Genomic DNA, 15,596 nt, shown 5'->3' on the forward strand with positions numbered 1-15,596 from the left:
ATGCTAAACATTTTAGGGGAATGGCGTTTTCTTACGTGAATGATGCCACTTGCGCCGTCTTCCTTGCTTTAGCCACGGGGACGTATGTGTCATGACCTTCCCCTAACCTTGATGTCTAGTTTAGCTCGATCCCATAGCATGAGGCATAAGTACCTTTTATGCCCGTCTAATTTCTCGTATTATGCTATGTTTCTTTCCTATTTTTGTACACGCTTCATGGATTGGATTATGGTAGACAATCGTATGACCCACCAATAGTATTATTCGATCTTCCGTGCAATGACTTGCAAGGGTGGAGGATACAACCTCATCGGTTGCACCCTACACCCCGTCGGACAAAGTGGCTCTTAATAGGTTAGCAATAATAGATGATAAATGGCGGAAGCCTAGCAAATTATCATGGCATGGCAGGACGCGAAGGAACCTCACTTCTTTATAGAAGAAAAGGATGAGGAAGATGATGAGTAATGCGGAAGATAAGGTCAGTTTTAATTCTAGTTAGTGTCTGCTTATGTCCCAAGCAATTTCATTCTTGTTAACCCCATAATGGGTAGAATTCGTATAGAGTTGTGTCAGTTTTTATTTCCTATATCAGTACGTTCTAACTTTGTTTTGCAGATGTTCCTGAATTTCACGCGTTTCAATGGTATTTTCCTACCCTCTTTATTTAAAATACTTTGAGGACAAAGCATGCTTCTTGTTTGGGGGGGCATAGAAACACGTGTAATTAAGGAATCTGTTAGGATATAGATATGTATAATATGCATTTGTTTTCTAGTCAAAATTTCAAAAAAATTCAAAAATATAAATAAATAAGTTCATGCTATACACTTAGGAATATTTGTATTGTTTTCCTTCTCTATGCTCTTAATAATCTAGAAGTCTCAATGATTTTGCATTAGAATAATTTTTAGAAACTTAGGTTAATATGTAGATAATAATGTTTGCATCTATCTATAAATATATTACATGAGTATCGATGATTGTTAGTAGTAAGTTTAAAAAATCTAGGCTAGAGTACTTTATTCTACAAATCATATGAGAATATAGCCTAAAGCCTTATATGAGCGAAACATTTGAGAAATGACACAAGGGAGAAGTAAAATCCGGATAGAGAAATCACACGTCCACTTGCTTGATCACTAAACCATATCCTAAGCGAGAATTTAGGCCCTCTTTGGATCGATATAGCCAGAAATTCAACCCTATGAATTATTTTCCGCTAGTCGCCCCTCTGAGAATTTCTTTAGCCTTTCATAAACCACAAATCCTTTACCCTGTTACAAAACAAAACAAAATAAAAAAAAAATAAACCTACCCAATTTAGATAAGTTTGATAATAGAATGAGGAAGAAAGAAGAAGAGAAAAACCTGTGTAAACAAAATTTAGTTAATTGCTTCAGAAAATAAAGAAAAGAAGTTTCCATCTAAAGAAAAGAAAAATAAAAATAGAAATAAAATAAAAACTCCAAAAAAATAGAATAAAAGGAGTCAAAAGCCAAAGAAAAGAAAAAGAAAAAAAATATGGCTAAGGATGGAAACAAAGTATAGAAGCAAAAGAAAATAACAAGGTTTTCTCTAAGTTACATAATATGAAGACTCTATTATCTCAGACTTGTCCTTTTGAATATCCATTTCCTTCCTTCTTAAACCATCTCCTAATCCCCGCAACACCTAATAAAGACCTCTAGCTCAATTAGGAATAGGTTAGTGTGATAGTAAGTGGCAGATGTGTTTGATCGACTCAGGCTTCCTTGTTGTCATTAAGATTGTAAGGTAAAGTGTGCCCACCGCACACCGAGTAAATAAACTTGAGTGGAAAAATCAGTGTTGTATCTTGACTATTATTGTGAGAACCTACTTAAGGACGCTTATTCCGAAGTTTCGTAAACTAACCTCGCTAGGCATTTCATAGTATTACTCATTGTATATATGTTTATTGTAGATGATTGATTATTATGCATATATTAGCTTAGGTTTCGACTTGATTACTCTATATGCATTGCTAGTGAGAGAAATAGTTAATTTAGAGCATGAATAAGGAAACAATAGTTTTATTTCTTAGTTGTTGTAGTATAGATGAAGTTTGTGAGTACCTTCACTGGAAAACTCTCACGAGGCTATAACTCGTCCACTAGGGAATTCCTAGTGGTTTAAGGCCTTGTTGCATATGGTCAATGCAATCACTCGATGAAACGAGTAGTTAGAACTCCATTTTGGTCACTTATTCTAATTTCTCATCTTCGCTTGAGGACAAACAAAATGTTGTTTGGGGGTGGTTTGATAAGAGCCCAAAACTGTAGTTTTAACCCCAGAATGATCATACTATTAGACCAATTATGTGAGTAATAATTAAGAGTTAACACCGACATGTTTTTATGCATTTCAGGCTTCAAAGTCCATTATGTGCAGAAATGTGCCACTTTAGCGAGATAAAGGAGCAAAAGTCGGTTACTAAGGAGTTTCGTGACTAAAGGCCAAGATTCAAGAAGACAAAGCCTTTCTAAAGCCCGATCAAAAGCTGAAAAGTCGACGCGAGCAGAAACAGCACACAAGTCAGCAGAACGTTCGAAGGCCGTATCTTTGGACTCAGACTTCGGAATGGGGCCTACCTTATGTTAAAACGACCGGCTCGGAAAGAGCTTTCCAATGGTATAAGCCTTGATCCAATCAGAGGAGCAGAAGTGGACGGAAAGTCTGTTGAAGCCAACTGCAGCTGAAGAGGCTTTTTTGGACTGAAAGAATTGGGGTTTGGGCCTGATTCTCTGGCCCAAAACATGGCTCTAAGCCCATGCACGATTTTTGGATCTGAAAGTATAAAAAAACGAAAGCTTCACTCTTTGTAAATGGTAGCTAGTTAGACCTAAAAAGATAGATAATTATAGATCTAGTTTTCATGTAATAAAATTAAGTTTAGTTTAAATTCAATTCTTGTTTTAGATTAAACTCGTAGAATCGTTATTCTTAGTTAGTTTGATTAATAAATTAGCTAGTTTGTCAATTTCGATTCTTGTCATTTACAATTTTGTAGATCTAATTTCCCTTATTACATAGATAGCTAGACTTAGATTAGTTAGATTATTAATTTAGTATTTGAATCATTGTTTTATTATTCATTAGATTAATAAAATAGTGTTATCCATAAGTTAGTTTCATTTTCATTAATTGTTTAGTTTCAATTCGTAGATTCAAGTAATTGTCATTATTAGTTTAATTCAATTATTGCATTAGTAGTTTTGAATTGGGTTTAAACAAGCAAAGTTTCAATCTTTATATCATGTCTTGTTTGAATTCCATTGGGAATGATAGCGTGATGATTCTTAGCTAAACCTCCATTGAGGGGGTTGAGAAGCCTTGATGAAAGCTTGATTCCGATTATCGTAGAGTCGTCGTAATTTCCTTTCCACTATAGAAATGATTAGTTCACCATGAGAATGGGTTTAATCGTTCACATACTAGTTATGAATTGGTAGAAATCTCATGTGTAATTAGGGATTAGGAGAAACCATATTGTTACTTGAGCGCGCTCATTCGATTACGACGATTAAAATGGATTAGTAGGATTAAGTCGAGTTAAGGTGGAATCAATCCCCCTCTAACTCCTTATCATAGAATCAACGTAGCATTCCCATAGTGGTTCTGATAGTCGACTAGCTGCATCTTGTGGGTAGTTGCATCGTAGTCTAGTTGCCATTTCATAAATTTCTCATTAGACTTTTTAGTTAAGAGTACTTATACGTCGAGAACACAGCATGCGGAAGGACTAGGAGTGGAACAAACTTCCTACTCCACTATATCTCATAGGATTGAGAGTAAAATCTTTGATAAAATATAGGCACATAAGATAGTTTTAGTTTACTTACGTTTTGAGTTTCATCGTTCATTTCGTAGGTAAACTATTCATTTTATGTTTTTTCAGTCGAGTACTTTGGAGATATCCAAAGGTGATGGTGTTCGATTCCACCAAGATCCTCTAAAATTTTAACGTTAATCAAACAATGATTGTTCATTTTTTAATGTTAAACACGTATTATTCATACCTACTTTAAGTATGAACACTTATTGTTCATATCTATTTTGGGTATAAACATTATTGTTCATATCTACTTTGGGTTCATGTTTTTTTGTTGGTATGAACACGTATTGTTCATACTTAAAGTAGGTATGAATAATCAATGTTCATATATGTTTTGGGTATGAACATTTATTGTTTTTATATGTTTTGGGTATGAACAATCAATGTTCATATATGTTTTGGGTTCATGTTTTTTTTAAGTAGGTATGAACAATCAATGTTCATATCTGTTTTGGGTTCATGTTTTTTTTAAGTAGGTATGAACAATTAATGTTCATATCTGTTTTGGGTATGAACATTTATTGTTTATATATGTTTTGGGTATGAACAATCAATGTTCATATCTGTTTTGGGTATGAACATTTATTGTTCATATATGTTATATATGAACAATAAATGTTCAATAAATGTTTCATATTTTTTTTATGAGTTCATGTTTTCATAGCCACAATCAATGTTCATATCTATTTGAACATTTATTGTTCATGTTTTTCATAGTCCACAATCAATTGTTCATAATTAGATATTCAATGATTGTTTATGGGGGTAGGTATGAACAATCTATTTTGGGTTCATGTCATAATGCTCACATCAATGTTCATATTCATGGATAGGTATGAATAATCAATGTTGTTCATAACTCAAATAGGTATGAACAATACTTGTTCATAACTCAAATAGGTATGAAAATTCATAGCTAATGTTCATAATTGGGGGTATGAACAATCAATGTTTATAGCTAATGTTCATACATGAGTATGAACAATCAATGTTCATAATCGGGTTGTTTCAGTTGGATCGGGCCGTTTATTTTTTTCTTCAGGAGTATACTTGACCTTTCATCTACCCGAGTTGTTGTTATTTCGCATCAAAAGTAAACTTGAACTTTCATCCATCCGGTCCTTGTGAATGATTAAAAAAAAAGGTGTCCTCTAGAGTTCTTTTTTTTGCCGATTTATCCTCTAGAGTCGCTCCCCTATAAACTGTGTTATGCTTTTCTTATTTTCATTCATGTGCCAAGCACGTGCATTTTTGCTAGTTACTATAACTACTATATTTTTATCTTGGAAAAGTGGGGTGGGAGGGGAGCTCCGCCTCTTGCGCAATATCTGGTTACGAGACACTATTTAAAATGTTTTGAGTTACTCAACCAGGAAAAACACAGGCGTTTTAGGGTTTGTTGTCATGGTCTGTCACTGGTTCATATTATAATCAGTTATTACTGAATTGGATATTGGAATATGAAATTCCATCCAAGCGGGAAGTCTGAACCAGGGATATTGGAACTCAGAGTTGTATTTTTTTAAGTCTGGGGTTGCTTAGGCCAAGTCCAACGAACCACAATGGAATAGTGCCTAGAGTTAGCGGGTTGGCATTTGGAGGCCCAATGTTTTTTATTGCACCCGCCAGTGGTAGAGACGTATAGAAGAGGAAACAAAAAAAATTCACAACTCTTAGTAGGTGTGTGAGAAAAAGTCAACAAAATAGAAATCAAAATTTTAGCCGCCACTCCCAAATGCTTATGTAAAATTAGGTTTTCTTTCTCTCTATTTTGGCCTTTCTCACATCTTTCTCTTCACCCAAAATAGTAGAATATAATTATAATTATACAAACTAATTCCTTCAAAATGACTTAAAATAACTTTGGTAGCAAAATAACTTAAAATAATTTTGGTAGGTACACATTATTCTAACTGCTATTGTGAGCGGCGGTAAAAATGTTGAACTACAATTCTAACTGCCACTATGTGAGGCGTGAACGTAGAATTTTTTCTACCTGCCATTCGTACTGCGTATACACCATATACATATACTATATCGCTAAAACTCACTGTATAGATAGTGACTGTATAGATAGGTAAATTAACGGTGAAAGTGATATGGCGGGTTAGCACAATTTCCGTTATATTTGGTGGGATGGCGCACCATTGAAGTTAGCCTTAGCGGATGCACGGATTTGGTTTCTCTAACATGCGGGTTTTAGTTTGTGACTGGTCTGTATGACTAATTGACTACATCTCTATATTGCTTTGGATGTCATGAAACAGTAAAATTGTACTATCAGCCTACAACTCTTGTTTGTATTCATTTAAATCCTTTTTGCATCACAGTACTGCGTTGAGTCTCTGCCCTTAACCTCAAAGACTCAAACATATGTTTACACACACGCCTCTCTTACTTCCTTTGGTTTTATCAAAAAATTATGTACTCGTGAATGACTGATTAGTGATTATATATAAATGTTACTAACGAAAACTAAGAGCAAGAAGCAGCTCCTGAACGATACTGGAACTGGAAAAAGGTGGATCGCTTCTACCCGACCTGAGACTGATCTGAAATACTGAAACTATCGGTATTGGATAACCTGAAACCGAGTTTTCAGATACGGGTAACCCTATCCGACCCCAATGAACACCCCTAACTGCTGGTAACAATTCTAATAGGATACTATTCTTACTGCTGCTGAAACAGACTCTGACTCCAATACTGCAATTAGAATTGCCACACAAAAAATAAGATATAATACAACCAAAAAGGATGTCACTGAAACTTAATATGCACGAATAGATAACATACCTAGTTCACATATGTTGCTAGCCCTCAGAACTCAATGCTACTTCACAATTCATCATGCTACCGCTAAACTATCAAAAGGACTCCAACTAGTATGATCTGTGACCCTAGCTAGTTATGTAGAAGGTTATTTCCCATCCAAACAAGCTTCACCAAGACACTTCACGATCAGAAAACTTAACAGAAAATATAGCGTGAATGTTAACCGCGGCATTCAGACAAATCCCTATCCTGATACTCAATTTACTCCAGTGAAGAGACAATTCTCACTAAAGAGGAGAGGAGACAATTCTCGTTTACAACATTTCTTACAGTATGCACTACCAAAAGCAAAGGAAGATAATTAACCAAAAGAGAACAGGTCAATTGAGGTATATTATTTCCTTTATTGACTGAAAGCTCATTTCTCTCCACCATTTAGATCCAGTACAGGCAAGTCCATATTGGGAAGGTCAGGGATTTTGAGAGCAGGGACAGAAGGGGAAGCAATTTGAGCTTGTTTTGATGCATCAAATGGCTCATGTCCATCAAAATGCTTGAGAGCATCTTGAGCATTTGTGATCATATTTCCAACAGATCTAAAAGGGTGGGTCAAATTATTTTTTACTTTCATTATAAGCGAGACTTCTGAATATTGGCATGCCGCAGTGAGGATAATCAAAACCGAAAGCAACCAGTGAGTAATTGAGTTCTGTCTCTTAACCTTCCTAAGTTCTGACAGAATATTTTCAGTTTGAATTTCCTTGCTTTCCCCAGAAGATCCAGCACTAGTCTCATTTGCCACTCTAACAGCTGCAGAAGATGGTTCCTTTATCTCTGCTGGTGGTACCCGCAGTATATTAGTGTCATCTTCCTTCAATGACTCCAACTGTTACAAGAGTCACAAGTTAATTGTAAAATTTGTAGAGCCAACGTTGCCTGCATATTCTATTAAAAGATGTTCCTATTGAAGTATCTTTATAATGAGACTGTTAGTAAAGTACTATTATCTGTTTCTCAATGCAGAGAGTATGTAAAAACATTTACTATACCAAACAAAGAAAAAAATTCCAGAAATGATTCAGTCTAGCATCCAAAAGATTCATTCTACCATTCAAGTGTAAAGCTTCCAGGCCTGTATAGATTAACTCCTGGCCGTTTCCTATTCTTATTTTATATTTAGTTTACTTTTTCTAGGTAAGTAAATGGATACATTCCATATCAAAGGAAAACTTACACGCCTAAGTTGAAAATAAAATAACAATAGGTAGTCTCGAATCTCGATCACACAAGGTGAGGTCCTTTCCTTGTTCATCACAATTAATTTGGACATGTTCCTCCACTGTGCCCATCTGAGGTTTTAAGTCTTCCCGAAGATCAAACCGTTATTAATGAATAGGTGAGGTTTCAGAAACCAGGAATCCAAGATTATATATATCTATAATTCCCAGTGATATCCTTTGCAGATGATTTAGTGAGACTTAGTGAAATGAAAACGCAATAAAACCACAATAGAAAGTAAATTCCTGAAAAGTAAACGAGAGAGTGAATACACACATTCGGGAGTTACTTGAAAACCCACTACCTATCGCAAGCAAGAAGCCAAATTTCCAATACAATCAAAATTGATTACAAATAGAAGACTTGTAAAACCAAACCCCATAACTGTGAGACTTCACCGATACAATCTTCAACACCAGATAGATTCATCCTCTCCAACAAGTGAAGAATCTATATACCCACTCCTCTCGATCTAAAGCTCCTCCAAAAGATAAAAGTGAAATGTTTGTGAGAAATATCTTCTCAAAATATTTACTCCGAGAATGGGACAACTAGAAGTGAAGAAAACAAGTTGTGGAGAAAACGAAATCATACAAGTTTTTAGAGCAAAAAAGTGTTTTAACAAGAACACGATAAAAAATAAAACAAAAGTAAGTTCTCTTGAAGAAGATAAACTCATGAGAAACCTATGAAAGCAAAGCAAAAAAATGAACATTAATGGGTTGAACTTCATTTAACTTAACTTTCCGTTCTTCAATGCTCTTACTTCTACAAAATATATTACATCACAACCGGCATCATAAACCATTGATTCCTTAGGTAAATCATTATGAAGGCTCAAAGAAAAGGTACCAACCAAAATCAAGTACTTGCCTCAATCGGCTCGAATAACCCTTGATCGAGCTAAAATGATGGCTATTTGTTGCTCAAGCAACAAAACAAGCTGGTTGCCAAAAGCAGAGAAAAGAATGATGAGCATTCGCGTATCACGTCTTACGGCTACCTCTCCATGTATCCAAATTCAACGAAAATTCCGATTTCATCCTGTCTCCAAAACACCATGACCACCATGTTATTGGAGTTTATCGACAAGGGTCTTGAAATCGAACATACAGGCCAAAGGTGGTTCCCCATAAAGCCCCCCCTTCTAGAATGGCTTGATATGGTGATCCCGATCTTTATCGAAAACAACAAATTTGTACTGCTGTGGCAAACAACCCCGTGAGTAGCAGCCGCAGCAACAAGGTCCTGTGCAGAAGGATCGTGTTGTCCACCCACTTATCATGGAAGTGCACATTTTGTTATGGGGCAGCTCATCTTAGTTTTCCACCCACTTATCATGCCATGCACCTTTGACTTTGACCATGATGAGTTGATTCCTCCTTGACTTTGACTAGAGTTGACCTAGAGTTGACTTTGACCAGTTAACCCATGCCTTTTAACCCTTATGATTTGGGCTATTCGGATAGGTCTAGGGCTATTAGCATGCTTGGCTTTAGGCCAAGAACCTAGCAACCTGCTATGTGATTGAAAATTTTACTATAAAAAAAGAGAGACACTTAGACATCAATCTAATTAATAACGCGTAAAACCAAAAATACATGAATCAAGATACTAAATACATGCAATCAAGTTCAATAATGCCTAATACCCCTCTTTTATTATCCTCCCCAATTGTTTTATTGACTACTGATTGGATTCTTGAATGTGCCATGAATGACCCATTCATTGAATGCTGCTCTACCCACCACCCCTTTATTCCTTGAGTGTCAATGTAAGGTTGGGTCCATTAATTAATAAAGAAAATTAATTTGATTGTCGAAAGTATGCTTGGGTTTACAATACTACCAAATGTTAGAAGTTCTAATTCCATTTTGTGCTTGAGGACGCAAATGATGGATATCGGTGTTTTAATTAAATGATTTAGTTAAAAACGAATTTGAATGAGTGAAAATAAATGGAAGTCAATGAAATAACAACTACACAAGCCGCGGAATGCTTAAGTTATGGGAAAAATATAAAGTGATTGTTTGGAAAATTAAAGTATGATAATGTTTATATGTGGTTAGTCTCATCATACCAAAGAAATTCCATTTTGTTATTGTTCTTGGGAACATAGGTAGACCACATTTGGATTCTCCTTTAGTTTATTAGGTCCTTCTTTGGAATGATGTAATAACTACATTTTTATATGACATGAGAATAATTGTTGGAAAATTCTTAAAGTTTGTTTAAATGGAAAAAGTTCAATAAAGTGATAGGGGAATTTGCACATTTTTTGTTGTTAGAGATATTTTTTAGGTTTTGACATGGATCCCCACATCACAGCAACGTAATCCCACATAATGATGTTTGAGATATTTATATTTCAAATATTCATTATTTTTAATTGTTTTCCACATCCAAGCTTCCAAGGATTCAGCTCAAAGCCTAGCGCAGAACAGTAACAACGCAGATCAATCACAATTTTTGGATCTTGAGGTGTCTGCTTACAGGAAATTAAGGGAAAGACTAATTCAACGTGCTTCATATGATTTTCTCTCTCTCAATATTATAAGACCAGATGCTTTTACCCTTCTTATAATCCTGCTTAGCCAAGGACAAACAACCAAGCTATGAAACCTAGACAGTTCCTTATCAAAGATTTTGATTTCAACACAATAATCAAAAAGCTATAAAACCCCTGACAGGCTAGAACATTTAAACATCGACGGTTATTGCCTATTCGGCCTTCAAACCAAACGTGCAACACAAAAACTTATGAGCTCTACCTAGTGAACCATTTTGTGCATGTCTGTCTGTCACAAATATTTGCAATATGATTATTATAATTTATAAAAACGATATCAAGCTGTGAACACAATATAATTAGCTCTGCATCATCATAACTTACTGAAATAGAGGTTGTAATACCTGGGAGAGCAACTTGGAGAGTAGAAGCTCGTCGTCGTCATCATCATCATCATCATCATCATCTGGTTTGTTTCTCTTGTCACTCTTCTTTTTAGCTATAACCTGCTGGATTGCTTGGATGTTGTTATTATCATCCTCACTCTTTATTGCTTCCATGCTCACTTTCTTTTTTTGGAAAAGTCAAGAATCTTAGATAGTACTGGAATAGTGGAATCTAACGAACTCACTGTAACTGAAATTCCTCTTTTTCACACACGTGGGGCAAATAAGGTTACGTGTCACTTTACTTAAGCCCGGATCCACAGAAATTATAATTTTAGCCTGTCCAAGTTTAAGCCCAATTTGAATTTGAATTTGAATTTGTTGTACAAAAATCAATTTGCATACACTATAAAAAAAAAATAATAATAATAATTATTCCTTAAAAACTAACCAAACAAGTGAAAAACTCAAAAATTAAACATCACAAACACAAAGTTTGAGAACATAGCATAAACACACGGTCTTTTAATCCCTCTCCAGGGTCCTGTTTGACAACTTTATTTAAATATTAAAATGTCTACACCATAAATCATTGAATTTTTCTTACAAAACTATTGTTTGTCATCGATACTAAAAAATGAACCTTAAATAGCATAGCCGCATAGCTACCTACTACAATCCAATATTTCAATCAACTTCATCCAAACTAATTTCACAACCTTTTCTTAATTGACAATGATATAATTCTCTTTTCAAACAATTTGTCAAACAATTACAATGCAATATTGTACAACCCAATTAACATCATTCTAATAGTTTGAACATGACTTCTTGCACCCCAATAACCAAAACAACACAATCCACAACTGTGCTATAAAATCGCCGAGTACTCCCTACTCGGTGCCTAGCCGATCCGGTCAGCCCATTACTCCCCATGAGTGATCGGGGAAGAGAAATCGCTTAGAAATTGGCCGATATTTTATTTTTTAAGTAATCGGGCCCGGGTGAGTTAATAGTGAGAAATCAGGCCTTTTTTTAAGTCCGCGAAACAGAAAAAAAAAGGTCCAAAACAAAAACTTTAGGGCTTGCAAAATCAAAAACTTTAGTTCTCCAGCAGTTCGTCGTCTTCTCCAGCACTCCAGCAGTTCTTCTTCTCCATTTTTTTTTCTTCTTCTTCTCTTCACTTCTCAAGTTCTCCTCCTCCTCACTTCTCACTTCTCACTCCTCACTCCTCACTTCTCACTTCTCCTCCTCCTCACCAGTCATCACGTCCCTTTTCTTCTCTTCACTTCTCACGTCCCTTTTTTGTAACCTGTGCTAATGTAATAAAAAATTGTTGATGGCTTGATGCACTGTTGGACTGTTGGACTGTTAAAACTTTTAAAAAAAAAATCACGGAGAGAGATATAGAGATGTTGGACTGTTGACTTGATGCCAAGTTTAGTTATGAATTATGAAAATGAATTAGTTAAAAATGAAATCAGAGAGCTTCGAGTGTTTGACCACTGTGTGTCTGTGATATAATGATATGTTAACTGTGAGTCTGTGATATGTGAACAAAAATAGAGCTTTTAACAAAAATAGGCCTTCGAGTATCTACTGTGAGTCTGTGATATGTTAACTGATTTATTCCTTTGATTTTTTTTTTTTTTTTTTTAAATTTAGAGATGTTGTCTTCGAGAGTTTCGAATGAGCCCGTTGCGAGTGCTGCCACAACCACCTCAATGAAGAGGAAGTCGGATGATATGGGATGGGAATGGGGTGAGTGTAGGGACTCAAATAACAAAAATTTTGTTTGGTGTACATTGTGTGATAAAAGGATGTCTGGAGGGATAAATCGGTTGAAGGAACATCTAGTTCATAAGAAAGGGAATGTGACATCATGTCCGAAGGTGACCATAGAGATTCAACATAAAGTCAATGCAACATTACGGGAAGTAAAAAAGAAGAAGCTTGATAAGGCTAGAGTACATGACCTTCTTCAGAGACAAGATGAAGATGATGATATAGTAGAATAACAAGATATTTGTAGTGGTGGTGGTAATAGAAACCAAGGTATTTCCATTGGTAGAAGAAAAGCCATTGACAATGTTAGAGGTCCTCTTGATCAATTATTGACAACTGATAATATGAAGCAATCTACTTTGGATAAAAACAACCCTCAGAAGCAAGTTTTGAGGAAAAAAGCATGGCTCTGTATAGCAAAGTGGGCATACGAAGTTGGATTACCTTTCAATGCAGTATGCCCACCAAGCTTCACAAAAATGATTCATGCTATTGGAGAATATGGAAGAGGTAACTTATTTAGAATTTAAAAATACTTAGTTATTTTTAAATATTGTGCTTATATTATTATTATTATTCTCTTACAGCTATGCCCCCGCCTAGCTATCATAATTTGCGGGTGACTTTGCTGAAAGAGGTGTATGCGGAGACAAAAGAATTTGTTAATTCTTTTAGAACGCACTGGCAGCTATATGGATGTTCAGTTATGTCTGACTTTTGGACCGATGGAAAAGGTAGATGTTTGATCAATTTTATGGTAAGTTGTCCGAAAGGCACAATTTTCTTGAAGTCAATTGATGCATCGGAAGAATTTAAGGAAGCAATCTATATTGTGAGAATGATTAATGAAGTGATTGTCGAAGTCGGGGCAAAGAACATTGTTTCGGAAAGCTACTTAGACGTTTGTGTGTAGTTGATTAGTTGTGTACATTGTACAAAACAAGTTACTAAAAATCCATTTATCAATTTAATGATGTATTTTTTTTTTCAATAGTTTGTGACTGACAATGGATCAAACTATAAATTGGCGGGAGCAATGTTGGAAGAAGAGCATGGCTCGATGTTTTGGACTCCTTGTGCAGGGCATTGCATTAATTTGATGCTTCAAGATTTTGGGAATGGAGAGAAGACTGCATTGCCCAAAATAAAGTCTGCATTATCTGAAGCTAAAGTAGTGGTGGTTTATCTCTATAACCATGGGAGAGTGTTAGCTTGGTTGTGGAAGTTGACCGGAGGTAGAGAGTTACACAGATCTTGCGTGACTAGGTTTGCTACTCAATTTTACACATTGTGGAGTATGTGGGAGAATAGGCACCACATGCAGGTGTTGTTTGTTTCTGAATATTGGAGAAATAGTGATTTTGCAAAAAAATCCGATGGAAAGAGAGTTGAAAGAATAGTTGCAAAGGAGTCTTTCTGGGATAATGTTTATTACTCTTGTCAAGTGATGGCCCCATTGGTGGATGTTTTGAGAATGGTGGATAGAGAAGAGAAGCCATGTATGGGCTATTTATATGAGGCTATGAAGAGGGCAAAGGGGTAAATTGAAAAGAACTTGGGGTTGGACATAAGGACATGGACGAAGGTGAAGACCATTATTGACAAGAGGTGGAAATATCAACTCCATCGTCCGTTGCATGCAGGTAACAACTTCTAAAGTTTTTTTACATGGATGTCAGCTTAAGCCTTGAGGTATATATTAAGTACTAACTCCAAACATTTTGGTATGAAGCCGGGTTTTATCTAAATCCATCAATTTATTTTAAGGAAACTAAAGCTCTGATGGAGATAAACAGTGTAGTTAAGATGGGTCTTTTTAAAGCTATGGCGGTGCTTATACCCGAGTCCTAGTCGGATGCTGCAATGGATGAACTGAAACTTTATAGAGATGCAGAGGGGACATTTGGAATAAAGTCCGCCATAAGTCGAAGAGCAACTATGCAACCTCGTAAGCTTTCATTTGATATAATAATTTTATTTAGTAGTTTTTTTATTGTATCTTTTCAAGTATTGACTTTAACATCATCAATTCATCATAACATGTTAAATATAGACGAATGGTGGTTGCAATATGGGAGTGATGCTCCTAGCCTCGCAAAATTTGCAGTTAAAGTTTTATCGCAAACATGTAGTGCATCACCATGTGAACGCAACTGGAGTGCCTTTGATAATGTAAGTACATTAGAGTGTCCAAAGCTACTTTAGTTATATAGTGGTTATCTCTATCACTATGTAATTATTTTTAATATGTTTTCTTTCTTTCCTCTCTTATTTCAATTTCAGTTACATTCAAAGAAGAGGAATTGCCTTCTTCAATCAAAATTGAATGATCTTGTTTACATTCAATACAATCGAATGCTAGAGAAGCGATTCAAAGAAAGATTGGCCGACAATGATAGTGATCCTATTCTTTTGAAGGAAATTGATGAAAATGATGATTGGATCATACCGAGCGAGACACAGCTTGAAGACTTCGTGGTGGAAGGTGATGACCTTACTTGGGAGCAGGTTCGAGCAGCGAGGGGAGCCGATATTGATGTGGGGCCAAGTACAAGGAATAGAACCAGAAACTCGATTACAATTCGTGACAAAGCCGATGATGAAGAAGATGAGGTGGACTTTGAGGCCCACACAGGAGGTGGAGAGCAAGGTGAAGGAAATCGAGATGACGATGATGTCAATGGAAGTGATGACGATATTGATATTGAAGTTGACGAGCATTTGCTTAAGTGCTTTTAAGCATTTTTTATCTGATATTGGCATATATTCTGCTAATTTGTTTTATGGTGTGCACTTTTGTTATATTCTGCTTCATTGGATTTGGTTGTCAGAGATGCTAAATGGTTGTCAGGCTCCATTGTGTATATATAACTAATACTCTGATAGTTGTAGACTTGTAGCAACTTACAACTTCAATATCAATAAGTTGTAGGTGTATATATAATTGATACTCTGATAAGTTGTTTGAAGTTACAACTTACAAGCTTATAATTTACAAATATCTAAC

General features: G+C 35.6%; 3 protein-coding genes across 3 annotated transcripts; 2 read left to right on the top strand and 1 right to left on the bottom strand.

The window, feature by feature from the left end:
* Positions 1–6,820: 6,820 nt before the first annotated feature.
* LOC147496736 (uncharacterized) lies at positions 6,821–10,993 on the bottom strand. Its single transcript, XM_086559636.1, has 2 exons — positions 10,823–10,993; positions 6,821–7,517 (listed from the first exon to the last, which is right to left on the bottom strand). Exons 1-2 carry the CDS (start codon positions 10,976–10,978, stop codon positions 7,050–7,052), a joined length of 624 nt encoding a protein of 207 aa, XP_086415762.1. The 5' UTR covers positions 10,979–10,993; the 3' UTR covers positions 6,821–7,049.
* A 1,940-nt stretch (positions 10,994–12,933) lies between these two features.
* Positions 12,934–14,132, top strand: LOC147496737 (uncharacterized). Its single transcript, XM_086562649.1, has 3 exons — positions 12,934–13,099; positions 13,177–13,346; positions 13,584–14,132. Exons 1-3 carry the CDS (start codon positions 12,934–12,936, stop codon positions 14,130–14,132), a joined length of 885 nt encoding a protein of 294 aa, XP_086418775.1.
* A 199-nt stretch (positions 14,133–14,331) lies between these two features.
* LOC147496738 (uncharacterized) lies at positions 14,332–15,328 on the top strand. The gene is made up of 3 exons (XM_086562650.1): positions 14,332–14,537; positions 14,643–14,761; positions 14,873–15,328. Exons 1-3 carry the CDS (start codon positions 14,453–14,455, stop codon positions 15,326–15,328), a joined length of 660 nt encoding a protein of 219 aa, XP_086418776.1. The 5' UTR covers positions 14,332–14,452.
* Positions 15,329–15,596: the final 268 nt, after the last annotated feature.

Source organism: Coptis chinensis, chromosome 5 (genome assembly GCF_015680905.1).
Source record: "Coptis chinensis isolate HL-2020 chromosome 5, ASM1568090v1, whole genome shotgun sequence".
NCBI classification, from domain to species: domain Eukaryota; kingdom Viridiplantae; phylum Streptophyta; class Magnoliopsida; order Ranunculales; family Ranunculaceae; genus Coptis; species Coptis chinensis.

Bases quoted from the DNA above. Each gene is read 5' to 3' on its own strand.
- LOC147496737 (XM_086562649.1), top strand. From the start codon at position 12,934: ATGAAGCAATCTACTTTGGATAAAAACAACCCTCAGAAGCAAGTTTTG. The intron at 13,100-13,176 runs GTAACTTATTTA...ATTCTCTTACAG, and splicing joins TATTGGAGAATATGGAAGAG to CTATGCCCCCGCCTAGCTAT. The intron at 13,347-13,583 runs GTAAGTTGTCCG...TTTTTTCAATAG, and splicing joins GATGTTTGATCAATTTTATG to TTTGTGACTGACAATGGATC.
- LOC147496738 (XM_086562650.1), top strand. From the start codon at position 14,453: ATGGATGAACTGAAACTTTATAGAGATGCAGAGGGGACATTTGGAATA. The intron at 14,538-14,642 runs GTAAGCTTTCAT...TGTTAAATATAG, and splicing joins AAGAGCAACTATGCAACCTC to ACGAATGGTGGTTGCAATAT. The intron at 14,762-14,872 runs GTAAGTACATTA...TTTCAATTTCAG, and splicing joins ACTGGAGTGCCTTTGATAAT to TTACATTCAAAGAAGAGGAA.
- LOC147496736 (XM_086559636.1), bottom strand. From the start codon at position 10,978: ATGGAAGCAATAAAGAGTGAGGATGATAATAACAACATCCAAGCAATC. The intron at 7,518-10,822 runs GTATTACAACCT...CTCTTGTAACAG, and splicing joins TCTCCAAGTTGCTCTCCCAG to TTGGAGTCATTGAAGGAAGA.